This window comes from Echinops telfairi, unplaced genomic scaffold, assembly GCF_000313985.2.
Source record: "Echinops telfairi isolate 266 unplaced genomic scaffold, ASM31398v2 ScPeMD7_2291;HRSCAF=2852, whole genome shotgun sequence".
NCBI classification, from domain to species: domain Eukaryota; kingdom Metazoa; phylum Chordata; class Mammalia; order Afrosoricida; family Tenrecidae; genus Echinops; species Echinops telfairi.
The window spans coordinates 16,861,607-16,877,045 of record NW_022106189.1 but is presented as its reverse complement, the minus strand read 5'-3'; the positions used below and the strand labels follow the sequence as shown (position 1 = coordinate 16,877,045).

General features: G+C 40.9%; 1 protein-coding gene across 4 annotated transcripts in view; it reads right to left on the bottom strand.

Moving 5' to 3' along the window:
* The window catches only part of FTO (FTO alpha-ketoglutarate dependent dioxygenase), a 462,074-nt gene that overhangs the window by 289,377 nt on the left and 157,258 nt on the right, over positions 1 to 15,439 (bottom strand). For all 4 annotated transcript variants that reach the window (XM_045293609.1, XM_045293612.1, XM_045293611.1 and 1 more), the window contains exon 4: positions 3,381 to 3,524. In XM_045293609.1, the coding sequence (XP_045149544.1) occupies positions 3,381 to 3,524 (144 nt within the window). The remainder of the gene's footprint in view (positions 1 to 3,380; positions 3,525 to 15,439) is intronic.

Below are 15,439 nucleotides of genomic sequence, written 5' to 3'. Positions count from 1 at the left end.
CAGCTAGACCAGAGGATGTACACTGGTACAGATACAAACTGGAAACACAGGGAATCTGGGACAGATAAACCCCTCAGGACCAATAATGAGAGTAGTGGTACCAGGAGGGTAAGGGAAAGGTGGGGTAGAAAGGGGTAACCGATCCCAAGGATCTACATATAACCCCCTCCCTGAGGGAAACACAAAAGAAAAGTGGGTGAAGGGAGGCGTTGGGCAGTGTACGACATGACAAAATAATGATAATTTATAAATTATCAAGGGTTCGTGAAGGAGGAAGTGAGGGTGGGAGGGGGAAAATGAGAGGAGCTGATACCAAGGGCACAAGTAGAAAGAAAATGTTTTGAGAATGATGATGGCGACAAATGTGCTTGACACAATGGATGTATGGATGGATTGTGATAAGAGTTGTAGGAGCCCCCAATAAAATGATTTTAAAAAGAAGAAAAAATAGAACTTAGCTCTAGAAGCATTAGGAGAACAAGGAGGGGCATCCAAGCTGGACGTAGTGGGGGCCGGGGGGTGGGGTCGGGGGGTGACAGAAACCTGAGTGGGGTGAGAAGGCATGCTCATGGGTCTCAGAGTCGGAATAGGTGAAAATGACAAGTTTTAACTCAGACTTGTTACTCACTATGTATCCATTGCTAAATAACTTTCTCTAACCATGATTTCTTCTTTCCCAACAATGTGACTATCTAGCTCTCTGAGTTACTGAGCATTAAGGAAATGTCTGATTTGCCATTAGTCTCTGATAAATGTAGGAGCTGTTCATATTGCTACCACTACTGCATACATATATATTTCAGGAGGAGAAATGGGGGGGGGGGACTAGAAAGGAATATGCTAAATCAGACATGATTATCTAATTTTTATATATTCTTCTTTCATTCACACTTTGCAGAGTTCATTTACTCTAAATTGAGCATAGACTGCCGATTTAACTGGAACAGAACATGTAAAGCACAATTTTAAAAACTGCCACTGAGTTAATTCTGAGTCATAAAAACACACGGGACACTAGTAAATAAATGGAAAATAATAAAACATTTACACTGAGTACTTATTACTAGTGTATCTAAGAGAAATGTGATAAAACTTTTAAACATGGTACCATTCTGAGGCTTCTTTTTTCTCCCCTATATTCGTTTTATTTATTTATTCTTTTCTTTAAATAGTTCTACTAGCATATAATTCACATGTCATACAATTTAAGATTCCAATCATATTACAATACAAATTGCTAATGGAAACTCCTGAACAAAGTAACCAAGGGAAAATAGCTTATTGAGACGTTAGTAACCATTTAGTTTTAAGCCAAATCACTGTGTCTGAAAGTAACTATATAAATGATCTTTTAATATTCCTACTTTAATATTCCTATTCTAACACAGAAAAGAAAGTCTGAGATTGGTACCAGGATATGGTTAATACCCCTCTAACAGCTCCTCATCTCCTTTCTCAAAAAGACAGGATCTTCAAAAAGACAATCTTCAACAAACAACATAATAGATTTCTCTCTTTCTCTCTCTTTTTCTCTCTCTCCCTCACACTGTCATGGATTCGATACTCAAGACTTTAATTCTTTACAGGAATAGAAAGCCTTGTCTTCTCCAAAGTAACAGATATTTAATATTACTGTTTCAGTTTAGGTTATAGCTATAAAACTCATCTAGTTACGCTATGAGTTGTTAGTTTCCCATTTGAAGTTGTGATGTAAGATCTCTTTTTAAAATAAATAAGAAAAAAGTAAGATTATTTAGAGCTAAATAATACATATATATAATAGTACTCACTGCCACTGAGTCATTACTGACTCACAGAGACCCTGTAGACCCAGGTAGAACTGCCCCTGTGGGTTTCTGAGACTGTAACTATATACAGGAGTAGAAAGCCTGTCTTTCTCCTGGAGAGCTGTTGGTGGTTTCAAAATGCCCACCTTGTGGGCCACAGGCCAACACACATTTACTATGCCACCGGGGCTCCAAACGATAGAACTGGAAATCCAATAAGCCACTGTCATCAAGTCAGTTCTGACTCACAGTGTCCCTATATAGGTTTTCTGAGGCTATAAATTTTTATAGGAGCAGAAAACCTCATCTTTCTGCCATGGGACAGGTAATGGATTTGAATGGCTGACCTTGAGGTTAGATGTCCACTGCTTAGCCGACAGCACCACCAGGACTCAGGGAGTGCCTGAATTTGGCAACCACCATGAAGCTACTGTATGACTGACTGAAATAACACCTAAATAATATTTAATTCAATATTCTTCTTATAATAAATTCTGTGATTTTATCTATTTTGAATTTATTCTGGTTTTCTAATATTTTCTGCTTTCTTCTCAAGTGATGTTTTTCTCTGTCATTTGGTCGATATTGCTAAGTCACTTTTTTTCTCATGTTTTTCTATGCAGGGAAGTCAGGATGGGTGGATCTATGAAGACAACAACTGGATTAACAATTACCTGGGGTCATGGATAGGGAGCTTGTGGGGAAATGGGGAGTCAACAGCAATGGGTACAAGAAAGAGGAAAAAATGTTTCAAAGTTGATTGTGGTGATGATTGCACAACCCTTCCTAATATGACAGAACTACGGAATTGTATGATATGCTAATTAGATCTAAAAAAACTATTACATCAATAAATTCTGTACTTGAGCCCTAGTGCTTCCTGGTTCCAAACCCAACACGCAAGGAGATCTCCCCAGACAGGGTCGAGTGAGATAAGCTCTGAATCATTAGCAGAGAACGGACCCTAAGGAAATGTGTGAGTAAACGTGGATATTGTCTGCACGCTGCACCCGAAACAGAGCAGGGAAAGCCCAAAACAGGGCCAAGCAATATACATGGGAAGCAACAAAAACAAAGCCTGTCAGTCCCCACAGCTTCACGGAGCCTGAGCACAGCTGCAGGATCGCTTCCCAGAGAACCAAAGACAAGTCGGAAGGATGGCCCAGTTACTAGTCACCTGTCTGGGAAGAAAGCAAATTCAAAACTCAAAATAACTTTTTTGCTTCGAGGAACTTGTCAGGCTCACTGCCAAAAACTTGATTCCCACGCATAGCAACCAAATTGGACAGGGTGGAACTGCCCTTGAGGGTTTCCAAGACTGAAAATCTTAACGGGAATAGAAAGCCTCGTCTTTCTCCCAGAATTTGTACACTCAGTAAAATACTTAAGAAACTTCACAATGATAGATTAGCAGTATCTCACTGAAACTAGTTACATGCTTGTATAAAGAAGTATCACACACAAAAATAGCGAAGTATCACTACTATGAAATGCTTGAAAAGATTACATCAAAAGACATATTCAAACTATATACTCAATGATCTAAACATGGACACTAGAACATCAATATAATTTTGATCCTCCTAAGATTACCAAGCATAAAATAGCAGTCTCCTTGGTGAAGAGGGATTGCCAAGCCCGGTGTCTCTATGTCCCAGGAGATCTTGAAACCAACATGCCAAGTATCAGGGTCTCTGCCTTCAAGTTGAGAGTCATTCTCACTTTCTTCCCCCGGGCCTGTCGAAAGAGAATAAAATGATCAGAAAGGAAACATCTTATTTAAATTTCTAAATTGTATAAGCTTACTTTAGGAATGGTTAAGGTTTTTATAAAATTTGATAATTATATCCCACTTTATGCTATATATTTTTAAATATGCTTTAGAATATTGTTAACATGTCATTTGCTTTTTCATGTCTTACCAATAAATAAAAATATAAAATGATATAAATAAAGAACATGAGGAAGAAATAACCACTGATGCCTTGAAAGGTAAAATATTATTTTGCTCAACTCCAAATAAATTGAGAATATTAATTTAATGGCTAATTTAGATGCACTATTCTAATTAACAAAGTCGATCCCCAAAGAGGTACACAACTATATCCTAAGAAAACATAGATCCCGTGAGTTTTTAAAAAGGAATTGAACCAAATGAAGAACAGTAATTCCAATCATTTTAAATTGTTTAAAAGCAGAGAAATTTTATAAGTTCTCAAGCATTTTTCATGTAGATTTGAATCAGAATTGAAAATGAAAGCTCATACATACAATGACCAATCTCTTAGATAAAAAAATCAGTGTGAAATTCCCAAATATACAGAAATAGAATCCAAATAAAAAAACGTACAAAGAACACTATTCCACAACCACAGTCCTGGTGTCAGGACTGATTACACATTGGGCTACTAACCACAAGGTCAGCAGTTTGAACCCACCAGCACTGCCTAGGAGAAAAAAGGAGGTTGTTTGTTTCTATAAAAACTTATACAGCCTCAGAAAACCTAGGGCGCAAATCTATTTTGCCTTATCAGGTCACTACATGTCAAAAACAGCTCAATGGCAGTGGGTTTGGTTTGTTTTCAGTAGAACTTCTTCCAGGAATGCCAATTTAGTTCAATAGGCAAAATCCTACAGAAGCATTTCCTGAGTTACAACGCAGTCAATTTAGTATGAACTACTAGGGTTGTGTTTTGTTTTTCTCTCTTTTATATATCTGATCCTGTAGCTTCATTCGAAGTCAGAATCAACTGGATGGCAATGTTTTTGTTGTTTGTTTGCTACGGCTAGTACTATCTACTAGTGCTGCTGCCATGCTCAGGTGTTCTCTTGCATATGTTTAATGTTATGATTTACTGTTTTGAATGATCCTGATAATAAAAACAAATAACACTTAAATAAAAAACAGCCTGGCTAGACCAGAGGATGTACACTAGTACAGATAAGAACTGGAAACACAGGGAATCCAGGACCGATAAACCCCTCAGGACCAGCAATGAGAGCGGCGATACCAGGAGGGGAAGGGGAAGGTGGGGTAGAAGGGGGGACCGGTCACAATGATCTACATGTAACCCCCTCCCTGGGGGAAGGACAACAGAAAAGTGGGTGAAGGGAGATGTTAGACAATTTAAGACATGACAAAATAATACTAATTTATAAATTATCAAGGGTTCGTGAGGGAGGGGGGCAAGGAAGGAGGGAGGGGGATAATGAGGAGCTGATACCAAGGGCTCAAGTAGAAAGCAAATGTTTTGAGAATGATGATGGCAACAAATGTACAAATGTGCTTGACACAGTGGATGTATGGATGGATTGTGATAAGAGTTGTATGAGCCCCCAGTAAAATGATTTTTAAAAGAAAAATAAATAAATAAATAAATAACAGCTTATGATGATATTGGAATGGAACCCTGTCATAAGTTATGGGCAACCTACACTTAAAATCCATGATAATAGGCAAGTGGTTATAACAGAACAGCGTTTTAAAAGAAAAATCCATATGGATCAGTAGAGGAAAATAAAAGTAAGTGATAAAATGTGCTAAAAATACATCCTGATATAAATCTGAATAAAATAAAAAATAGGTAGGTACTTCCTTAATATGATGGAGTTATCTTTATCTCACTACCAAAGCCATACTTTCAAAGGGAAACATTCCCAAAATTAAGAAGTGGAAAAGTATGCCACTGAAACCTATTCCGCATCACACCAATCTGTGATGGGCCACTGACAATAGCTGGTGGTGCATGAGGTGCGTTGGCTGAGAGGAGAACCCAGGCCTCATGCATGGAAGGCAAGGATTCAACCTCTGAACCATCGATACCTCATTTCTTACTTAAAGAGGTTGCAAAATGGCTATTAAATAAGCATATTTACTATAGTCCTAGCATACGTTCACAAAGCTCTGGTGATGCTGTAGGGGAAGCATTGGATTGCTAAGTGCAGTGTCCGTGGTTCAAACACACTCGTCTTTTTTCCACAGGAGAAAGTTGAAGCTACCTGCTCCCATAAAGATTTACAGCCTTGGGGATCCTGTACAGGAGTCTCTATGAGACAGGATCAATGAAGGAAGTTAGCGAGTGTATATTCAAGAGCAAAAGATCAAACCGGAGCTGTATGCGCATAAATAAGTGACTGGCTAAGTAAATTATGATATATCCAGACAGAAAGATAACATGTAGCCACTAAAATAATGTAACTAGACCAATATAGAATTGTTTGGTGTATGTTTAAGAGTGGGGGGAAAAACTATGTGTGTATAATATTTCTGGGGGGGAAAAATCAGAGACTGGTCTGCCCTTCAGAAGGAATGGGTGTTGGGGGCGGGGGTGGAAGAGACACAGAAAGGAACTGGAAAGTACACATAAACTATTATCCTACAACAACTGACCAAAGAAATGCCCCTAAAGAATCACTTAACACTTCACGATTTACTAGGCAGTGTCAACGGGCACTTAGGAGCCCTGGTGGAAACACGCTGGCTGCTAACTGCAAGGTCAGCACTTCAAAACCACCAGGTGCTTTCTCCTCCCCTAAAGAGGTACAGTCTGGGGAACTCAGGAGGCAGTTCTGCCCTGTCCTAGAGGGTCATTATGAGCCAGAACAGGCACGAGGACAGTGAGTCTGGCTTGTGTTTCACTGTTATTTTTTTGTCACAGGCACTTATATGGGAAATCAAAGAAATGAGCAAACAGAAAGCTCGGCCTCAGGGAAAGTTTCATTTTGTGGAACTGCATGTCCACCATTGATTACCATTACATGGCAACTCCACAGAACAACTCTGCTTTTTACATTTCATTAGCCTTTTAACTGCTCCCCTAGGCTCTGATCTTCAGGGGAAGGCAGGGCCTGTTTGTCCACTGCACCCACAGTGAGGTCCCTCCTGACGGGCATATAGAAGGCACTCCATGAGCATTTGCTGTTCTATACTGCTTGCTCAGAAACAAAATGTTCTTTTGGCACACACCATGCAAATCTCTATTGTGCTAGAAGGTAGGAGGGGGAAAAAAGTTAATTCAGAAGACAAAAGTAACACAAAATGAAGTCAAAGAATGGGATAAAGTATGACGTTACTACTATGTTCATATAGTAGTCAGCAATAATGGAGTTCAGAAAAGATAGGCTAGATTAGGGCTTTAAATGGCTAGAGCAGACTTCTTAGAGAAGGTAAAAGAAAAGTGAGATTTAAACAGTCAGAAGGGACAAGGGATGTCAAAAGACACAAAGTTTTCTGTGGTCAAAATGGACAATTGAGGAGAGTTTACTTCAGCTGCATCATGTATAGATCACATGTGAAATCCAACTATACATACTGATCCTAAGTGGCACAGACTCATAAACAGAATTCCAAAGTTCTGAATACCCAATTCTAAGATAACTGGGCATGAGGGGCAAAGGTAGTAAAAGAAAGGCAAACAAAGGAACTGCCTTTTATTCATTCACTTGATTTTGCCCAAAGCATGGTGGAAAAAAAAAAACAGACCATAAATCTGAATTCATGGGCTCTGCAAGGTAAAATGCTATAAATGAACTTTAAGGACACATCCAATTCCAGCTACTCCTCAATTCCTGAAACTGAGCTATAAAACCGAAGCCATATGAACACAACTCACTAAAGAGGATTTGGGAAAATGCATATGAAAAATGGTGAAAGTACCCCTTAAATAGATTTACAAATAAAATCACATTATATAAAAACCCAAGGCGACTCCCTGTAGATATTTTCAAGAGAATCTTCTGGAAGAGAGATGACAAATACCTTGCATATCGGGAAACACACGTGACTTGCTGGTTGCAGTATTTGGGTAGAAGAGGGCGCTGAAGCCTTATCTAGGCTCAGTGGGAGATGTAGGATGACCATTACTGATGTCTGTGACAGGCACTATATAAAGGCTAGTGGTAGCACCCGCATCAGATGTTTGCTATTTATCCATGTCCAATGACATCTGGAAGAGGAAAACTCACAGCCATCAAGTCATATAGATCCCAACTCCCAGAGATCCCAAAGGACAAACTAGAACTGCCCCGTCCCCTTGAGCTCTGAGAATAACCTGTTGTTTAGCAGCTCAATGAATGACCCACTACAGCACGAGGCTCCCTTGGCAAACCCCGTGTCACTAAGTTTATTCCAACTCACATAGACCCTGGATATGGCTTCCAAGACTGTAAGTTTTTATGAGAACGAAAAGCTTTCTCCTGACCCTATTTGATGAACAGTTCTTATTGTTATATAATACATATTTGAATCAGAAAATACCAAAATGTACAAAACTAGAGCACCATGAACCAAACAAAAAGAGCTCACAAAACATATTTTTGCCTGCTATCTCCTTAGCAAATCTGAATTACTTGCCAAATGAAAAAAATGTCAGATGATTTTGCTTAAAAATCCAAGCTTCCATCTACTCTTAAATTGCAAGATCTGGTATCACCGAGCTGTGAGAAGGAGCTGTCCTCTTGAGACAAGGCACATCTTCTCTGCTAGACACAGTCCCCCAATAACCACTTTCCACAGGCCGTTGTACTTGCCTGGCCCCTCAAGTCTGTGAACCATGGTCAAGAGCAGGACTCAGCTCACAGATCACATTGGGTCCATTACCTGTCTTTGTACATTAAGTTTAAATGGACACAGCCACACTCATCCACTGACGTACTGTCCCGGTCTGCTTTCGCAGGTAATAGCAAGGCAGAGGAGGCAGACAACAAAGCCCACAGAGCCGAAAGCATTTATTGTTGGGCTCTTTACCTAAACCATTGCCAGCCTTGCTGAAAGTTTTAATGATATAATATGATAGAGCTGTCTATTGCACATAGTAGTGAGAGAGCTGAAACGGCACAGAGGGATAACGATGTAATGTAATTTAGTCCTAGTGATATAATGTAGCTGAAATTAGCATACAACTCAAAGTGACTAATGCTAAATGATTTGATATCCAGATATGTTTAGAAAAGTAATACTGGTGTGAGAAATTGTATGCTTATATCCATTGTTCTCCAGGCACTCAGACTACATGATTTCAGCGGGTTCTACTGAGAGCAGGTGTAGCAAATAAAACAAGAAAAATTAATAACTTAAGAAGGTTTCTCATATGTCCCTCTTGGGTCAATTCAACTATCATTGGAGCTCTTGAAAAATAATGACACTGAAGCTGCAAAGACCATGCAGTTTGAATGCCTTTGACTCCCAGTCGCCTCGGGTAGGCTAACAGGCCAGCTGACCGCTTTCTACTCTGCCTTCCAATGTAGGCCTGAATGAAAAACTGACTGCCACCGATTCAATGCCGACTCACCATCAATGCAGCCAGCAATTTCAATCAGTGTTTCCTGCTGTCTCCCATAAACCCAGTCCCTTTGAAATGTGCTGATAAAAAAGCCCACATGAAGAAGCACACCAGCCTATGCAACCACGAGGTGTCGAAGGGATCAGGTATAAGGCATCATCAGAACAAAAAATCTTACCATAGTGAATGATGGGGGGAGTGCGGAGTGGAGATCCAAAGCCCATTAGTAGGCCACTGAGATCCCCTTGCAGAGGGGTCTCGGGGAGGAGATGAGCCAGTCAGGGTGCAATGTAACAACGATGAGAAATACAACTTTCCTCTAGTTCCTAAATGTTTCCTCCCCGCTCCCACTACCATGACTCGAATTCTATCTTGCAAGACTGGCTAGACCAGAGGATGACACTGGTACAGATAGGAACTGAAAATACAGGGAATCCAGGACGGATGAGCCCTATAGGACTAGTGGTGTGAGTGGCGAAACAGGGAGGGTAAAGGGAGAATGGGTAGGAAAGAGGGAACTGATTACATGGAACTGTGTGTGACCTCCTCCCTGGGGGACAGACAACCGAAAAGTGGGTGAAGGGAGACGTCGGACAGGGCAAGATATGACAAAATACCCATTTATAAACTATCAAGGGCTCATGCGGGAGGGGGGAGCGGGGAGGGAGGGGAAAAATGAGGACCTAATGTCGGGGGTTTAAGTGGAGAGAAAATGTTTTGAGAAACGATGTACAAATGCGCTTTACACAATTGATGTGTGTATGGATTGCGATAACAGTTGTATGAGCCCCTAATAAAATGTTTTAAAAAAAAAGAATTATGAAATACATAAACAAAAAAAAGAAAAAAAAGAGAGTTTTGTTGAGGGTTTTTCCTAACTTGAGCTGGAAAGGGACAGAGGACGTTGTCTGTCTGAGAAAATTCTTTCATGACTTAAGTACAGTGTTCCTCCCACAAGCATGTTCTCAATGAAATCAACTTATAATTATCTACAGCAACTGCAACTGATTCTGACTCAAGCAACAGGCTCTTACTTGCCTTTAAACCTCAGTCACAGTGAAAGGATTGTAAGGGCCTTGGTGTGTGTGGTGTGCTCCCAGCTCACATTCACCACACTGTGAGAGCAGTCAAGGATGGGAAAAACACAAAAGGTATGTGCTGTGAAGGTGGAAAGGAAAATTCTAATCAAATAAAATATACTGCAGTATTCTGTACTAAATTTAATCATTCTGTACCAAATTTGAATCATTATCATATTGCACATCAATCATCTCCCTTGGTAGCTAAGTATATATTATCATCTTATATTAGAAAATAGTACTATTTCTATTACTTATTTTCTTAGCCAAAGGTTAAAAGTTCTAGAATGCCTAGCCCTGCAATTACCTTCTCCATCCCCTTGTTTCTCTGGACTCAGTATGACTTATGGCCTCTGCCCTGCTCCTGACCATGGTTCAGATGCTTATATAAGATCCTTACAGTGACTAGGCAGGTACCACATAATGTCTGAAGGGGCTACTTAGGGATGTGTGTAGCAGGGAAACCGTTACATGTAGAGGAACTTTCTCCCCATGTTTTGAGGCAGATAGTCAACTGATAAGTGGAGCGTCTGACTCATATGACTTGACTATAGGTGTAGTGGTTATGAGTTTGGCTGCCATCCGTGTGGTCAGCTATTCAAAACCACCAGCCTCACCTTGGAGAAAGACGGGGCTTTCTACTCCCAGAGACATCGACAGTCTTAGAAACCCACAGAGGGTCGCTATGAGTCAGCATGGACTTGATGGCCATGCGAATGGTTTTGGAAAACTGCCCATCTGGTTTCCCAGGCTGTAGATTTTGACAGAAGCAGAAAGCCTCAGCTTTTTCTGCTGGATTACTGGTAGGTTTGACCTTCTGGCCTTGAGGTTAGCAACTCAATGTCTATGCCACTACACCAGCAGGCTTCTGGTGATATAGTGGCTACATGTTGGGCTGGTAACTACAAGGTCAGTCATTCAAAACCTCCTACCCTGTCCTATAAGTGTGCTAAGAGACAGAATTTTTGTTTTTTGGAAGGATGCTTTATTTTCCTAGTGGTGATCTGCATGCAACATTCCAGAGTCTCCAACTAGAAATAATTCTGTTTTGAAAAACAGAGGGAGAGGTGAAGGCAGGTAAATGGGGAAGACACATTCTGGGAGAGAAACAGCAGAGTGTGTGTAAAGAACCCTTGCAAATGCAAGAGTGTCCTAAGAATGAGATGAATTCTCAAGAGGAAAGGCCAGGTCACCGAGGGCTTTCTTAGCCACACGAGGGAATCTAGACTTGTACAGAGGACTAACAGACCTGCTGGAAACTCTTTTCATACGTAAGATCTGTATTTCGGTATGATACGTCTGGAAGACACGAGGCTCGATGCTCAGATTCGTCTGATGTTTCTGGACAGGTTCTCAAAGTAATGGCCAATGAGTGCTACCAACCTGGGAGACTATTTGGGAAGCACGATGAAAGGGTTCTCCCTAGGAAGGAAAAACGAACCAAGGACAAATCCTTGCATCAGAGTTTGTGACTTAGAAGTGGGTTCCTGTTGTGAAGAAACTGCTGCTGACAGAGAGCACATGCCTCCTCAGTCGCTGCAGAGAGAAATGAGGGGCCTTGCGAAACGGAAAATTCAGAAAAGTCTGAAAGGGGGGGAATTAAATCATGTCATTCCAGAATCTCTAACAAGTAGCTACTCTCGGATCCTGAAAACAATCTATTCAGGACAAGCACAGTCCCTGACACAGAGAAAATGTAAACTTCATTGTAAGTTTCCTGCGATTTCAGGAGAAATACTGAAAACGCTGGACAGAAAAGGCTAAAGCCCTTCAACATGATGCCTGCTCTGTCAGCTTTCAGATTAAGCTTTTGAAAAAAAATTAAGGCATAAATATTCACAGATATAGGAGACCCTCATTACAGTATGTTTCAGGGACTCGGAAGAGGGAAAAAATGAAAATGAGAAAAGAGGAAAAAATGTTTTGGGGGCCTTTGGCTAAAGCTTTAAAATTACTACATTACCTGAAGTAAACAGGAAACAAGAAACCTCTCACACAGTATGTTCTCCAAAACAGAGCTTCTAACAATTTGAGTTGCAATCTGAGGACAGACAGCCTTGCAAAACTGCAGAGAATGATGGAAACTGACAGGGAATCTTCATGTTGTAATTATCCTAGAAAAACAGATCAGGGCTAATGAAACCCATCCATTAACCCTCTGCCATCGACTCACTTCCAACTCATAGGAACTTTACTTAGGGTTTCCAAGACTATAAATCTTTATAGGAGCAGATAGCCTCCTCTTTCTCCTACGGCATGGCTAATTAGTTTGAACCTCTGACCTTGCAGTTAGCAGTCCAATGCTCACCCAACACCTCCACTACAATTTATCCAAAGAGGATGCTTATCTCTTCATTAGTTTTAGGCAAAGCTTTATCCAGTGTTCAAAGTCTACGTCCAAGATCCAGTTTCCCGGTGTCCATGAAAAAGAAAGAAGATAGTCATCAGGGACCTCAAGAGAAGAAAGCAGCCTCCACTGAAAAGAAGGAAAAGGGAAGTAAAGTAGAAACAGATCATACTATTACTTCACTTCATTTTCTTATCTATTATTGGCTTTTGAAAAATTGAAATATACACCATAAACATATAGTCACGGAACTGTCACAGAGTGAACACAGTACTAACTCAAGAACTAACACATCACCAGCACCTTAGAAATGCTCCCTTCTAGTTTCCACTCCCTCCCACCTGGGACTTCCCTCCTCACTTCCACACACTGCATATATTTGAATAAGAATGGCTTTTTCTGTGAGGCCTTGATTTGGATCTTGATCCTTCTTTGCATCTGCACAGAATGAAAACTCCCTAAGCACTTATGAATCTTGAGGAGTCTGTGCTCTTAACTGCTCTGTGGCCACTGTCCAATCATTTCTTGATCTCTTCAACTGCAATCTTTGTTTGGCATATGGATTCTTTTTAAAAGCTAATCACAGATATCTGATGTCCTAAACACACTTAATTTAAATATGGGTCCAACTGTCTCACGTAATTCAAAGACCAGAGGTCTGACTGGCTTCAAGTAGTGGGATACAATTAATGATAACTACATTCTATGTAAACATACAAAACATACAAAAGTGGTGAAGAAAGCAGATGGTACCCGGCTATCAAATGATACAGCATCTGGGGTCTTAAAGGCTTGAAGACAAACAGGTGGCCATCTAGCTAAGAAACAACAAAACCCACAAGGAAGACGCACACCAGCCTACCCCAACACGAATGCCGAAGACAAAGTGGGTACATAAGCAAATGCGGTGAAGAAAGCTGATGGTGCCAAGCTGTTAAATTACATAGAACCTGGGGTCCCACATGCTGGAAGATAAACAAGGGGCCATCTAACTGAGAAACAACAAAGCCCACATGGAAGAAGCACACCAGCCTGTAAGATGACAATGCAGCGAAGGGATCAGGTATCAGGCATCAAAGACCAAAAGAAAGAAAAAAAATCATGACATTGTGAATGAGGGGGAGTGCAGAATGGGGACCCAGGGCCCATCGGGGGAAATTGGACATCCCCTTGCAGAAGGGCTGCAGAGAGGAGATGAGCCAATCAGAATGCAGTGTAGCAACAATGAAATATGCAATTTTCCTCTAGTTCTTAAATGCTTCCTCCACCCCACTACCATGATCCCAATTCTACCTTACATATCCGGCTGGACCGGAGGATGTACACTGGCACAGATAGGAACTGGAAGTACAGTGAACCCAGGATGGATGAACCCCCCCAGGACCAGTGGTGACCGTGGCGATATCGGGAGGGTAGAAGGAAGGTGAGGGAGAAAGGGGGAACAGATGACAAGGTCTACATATGGCCTCCTCCCTGGGGGACAGACAGTGGAGAAGTGGGTGAGGGAGACGTCGGATGGGGTAAGATATGATAAAATAATAATAATTTATAAATTATCAAGGGTTCAGGGGGAGGGGGGAGCGGGGAGGGGGGGGGGAAAAATGAGGAGCTGACACCAAGGGCTCAAGTGGAAAGCAGGTGTTGTGAGAATGATGAAATCAACATATGTACTAATGTGCTGGACACAAATGACGTATGTACGGATTGTGATGAGTTGTATGAGCCCCTAATACAACGATTATTTAAAAAAAAAAACATGCAAAAGAGCGAGACCACTACTAACAGGAAAAAATTTAACGTTGCAAGATTTTCTTAAAATGGTCATAGCTTTTGACAAGTCTTTGAATAACATTTTCATGAACATGATACCTAAAGTGGTTGAACAATGGCATTCCAAAATTATAATTTATCTCTAATCAGACAATCAGAAGAAAGTACAGGTATGTGTCGATAGAAAGCCAACAGATGATGCTAAAAAACAATACAAGGGAGTTTTTCCTACCAAAAGAGCAAGTCACAAGAATGGAAAGTAAAATCAGTGGCGCGCAGGGTGTAAGAGGCCTAGTTGGGCTTGATCAAGGGCAATATAACCAACAGGAACTACTGAAACCCAAGTGAAGACTGAGCATGATAGTGGGACAAGAGGAAAGTAAAAGGAAATAGTGGAAAGAATGAGGAAGCAAAGGGCATTTTTAGAGGTCTAAATACAGGCATGTACAGATGAAAATATATTTATATATGATGATGAGGAAATAGATCTATGTGCATATATTTATAGGTTTAATATTCAGGTAGCAGATGGCCTCCACTCAATTACTCCCTCAATGCAAGAACACTTTGTTCTATTAAACTGGCATTCCATGATGCTCACCTTCCTGACACAATTGCTGAATACAAAGTGGAAGCATAAGCAAATGTGGTGAAGAAAGCTGATGGTGACCCGCTATCAAAAGATACAGCTCCTGGGGTCTTAAAGACCTGAAGACAAACAAGTGGCTATCTAGCTAAGAAGTAACTCAGCCCACATGGAAGAGCACACCAGTCTGTGTGATCACAAGGTGTCGATGGGATCAGACATCAAAGAACAAAAAATCATATCATATGAATGAGGGAGATTGTGGAGTAGGGACTCAAAGCCCCTCTCTAGGCAACTGGACATCCCCTTACAGAAGGGCCGTGGGGAGGAGACAAGCCAGTCAGGGTGCACTATACCAATGATGAAGTATACAACTTTCTTCTAGTTCTTAAATGCTTCCTCCCCCAACTATCATGGATGAAGTATACAACTTTCTTCTAGTTCTTAAATGCTTCCTCCTCCAACTATCATGATCCTAATTCTACCTTACAATTCTGGTTAGACCAGAGGATGTACACTGGTACAGATAGGAACTGGAAACACAGGGAATCTAGGACAGATGAACCCCTCAGGACCAGTGGTGAGAGTGG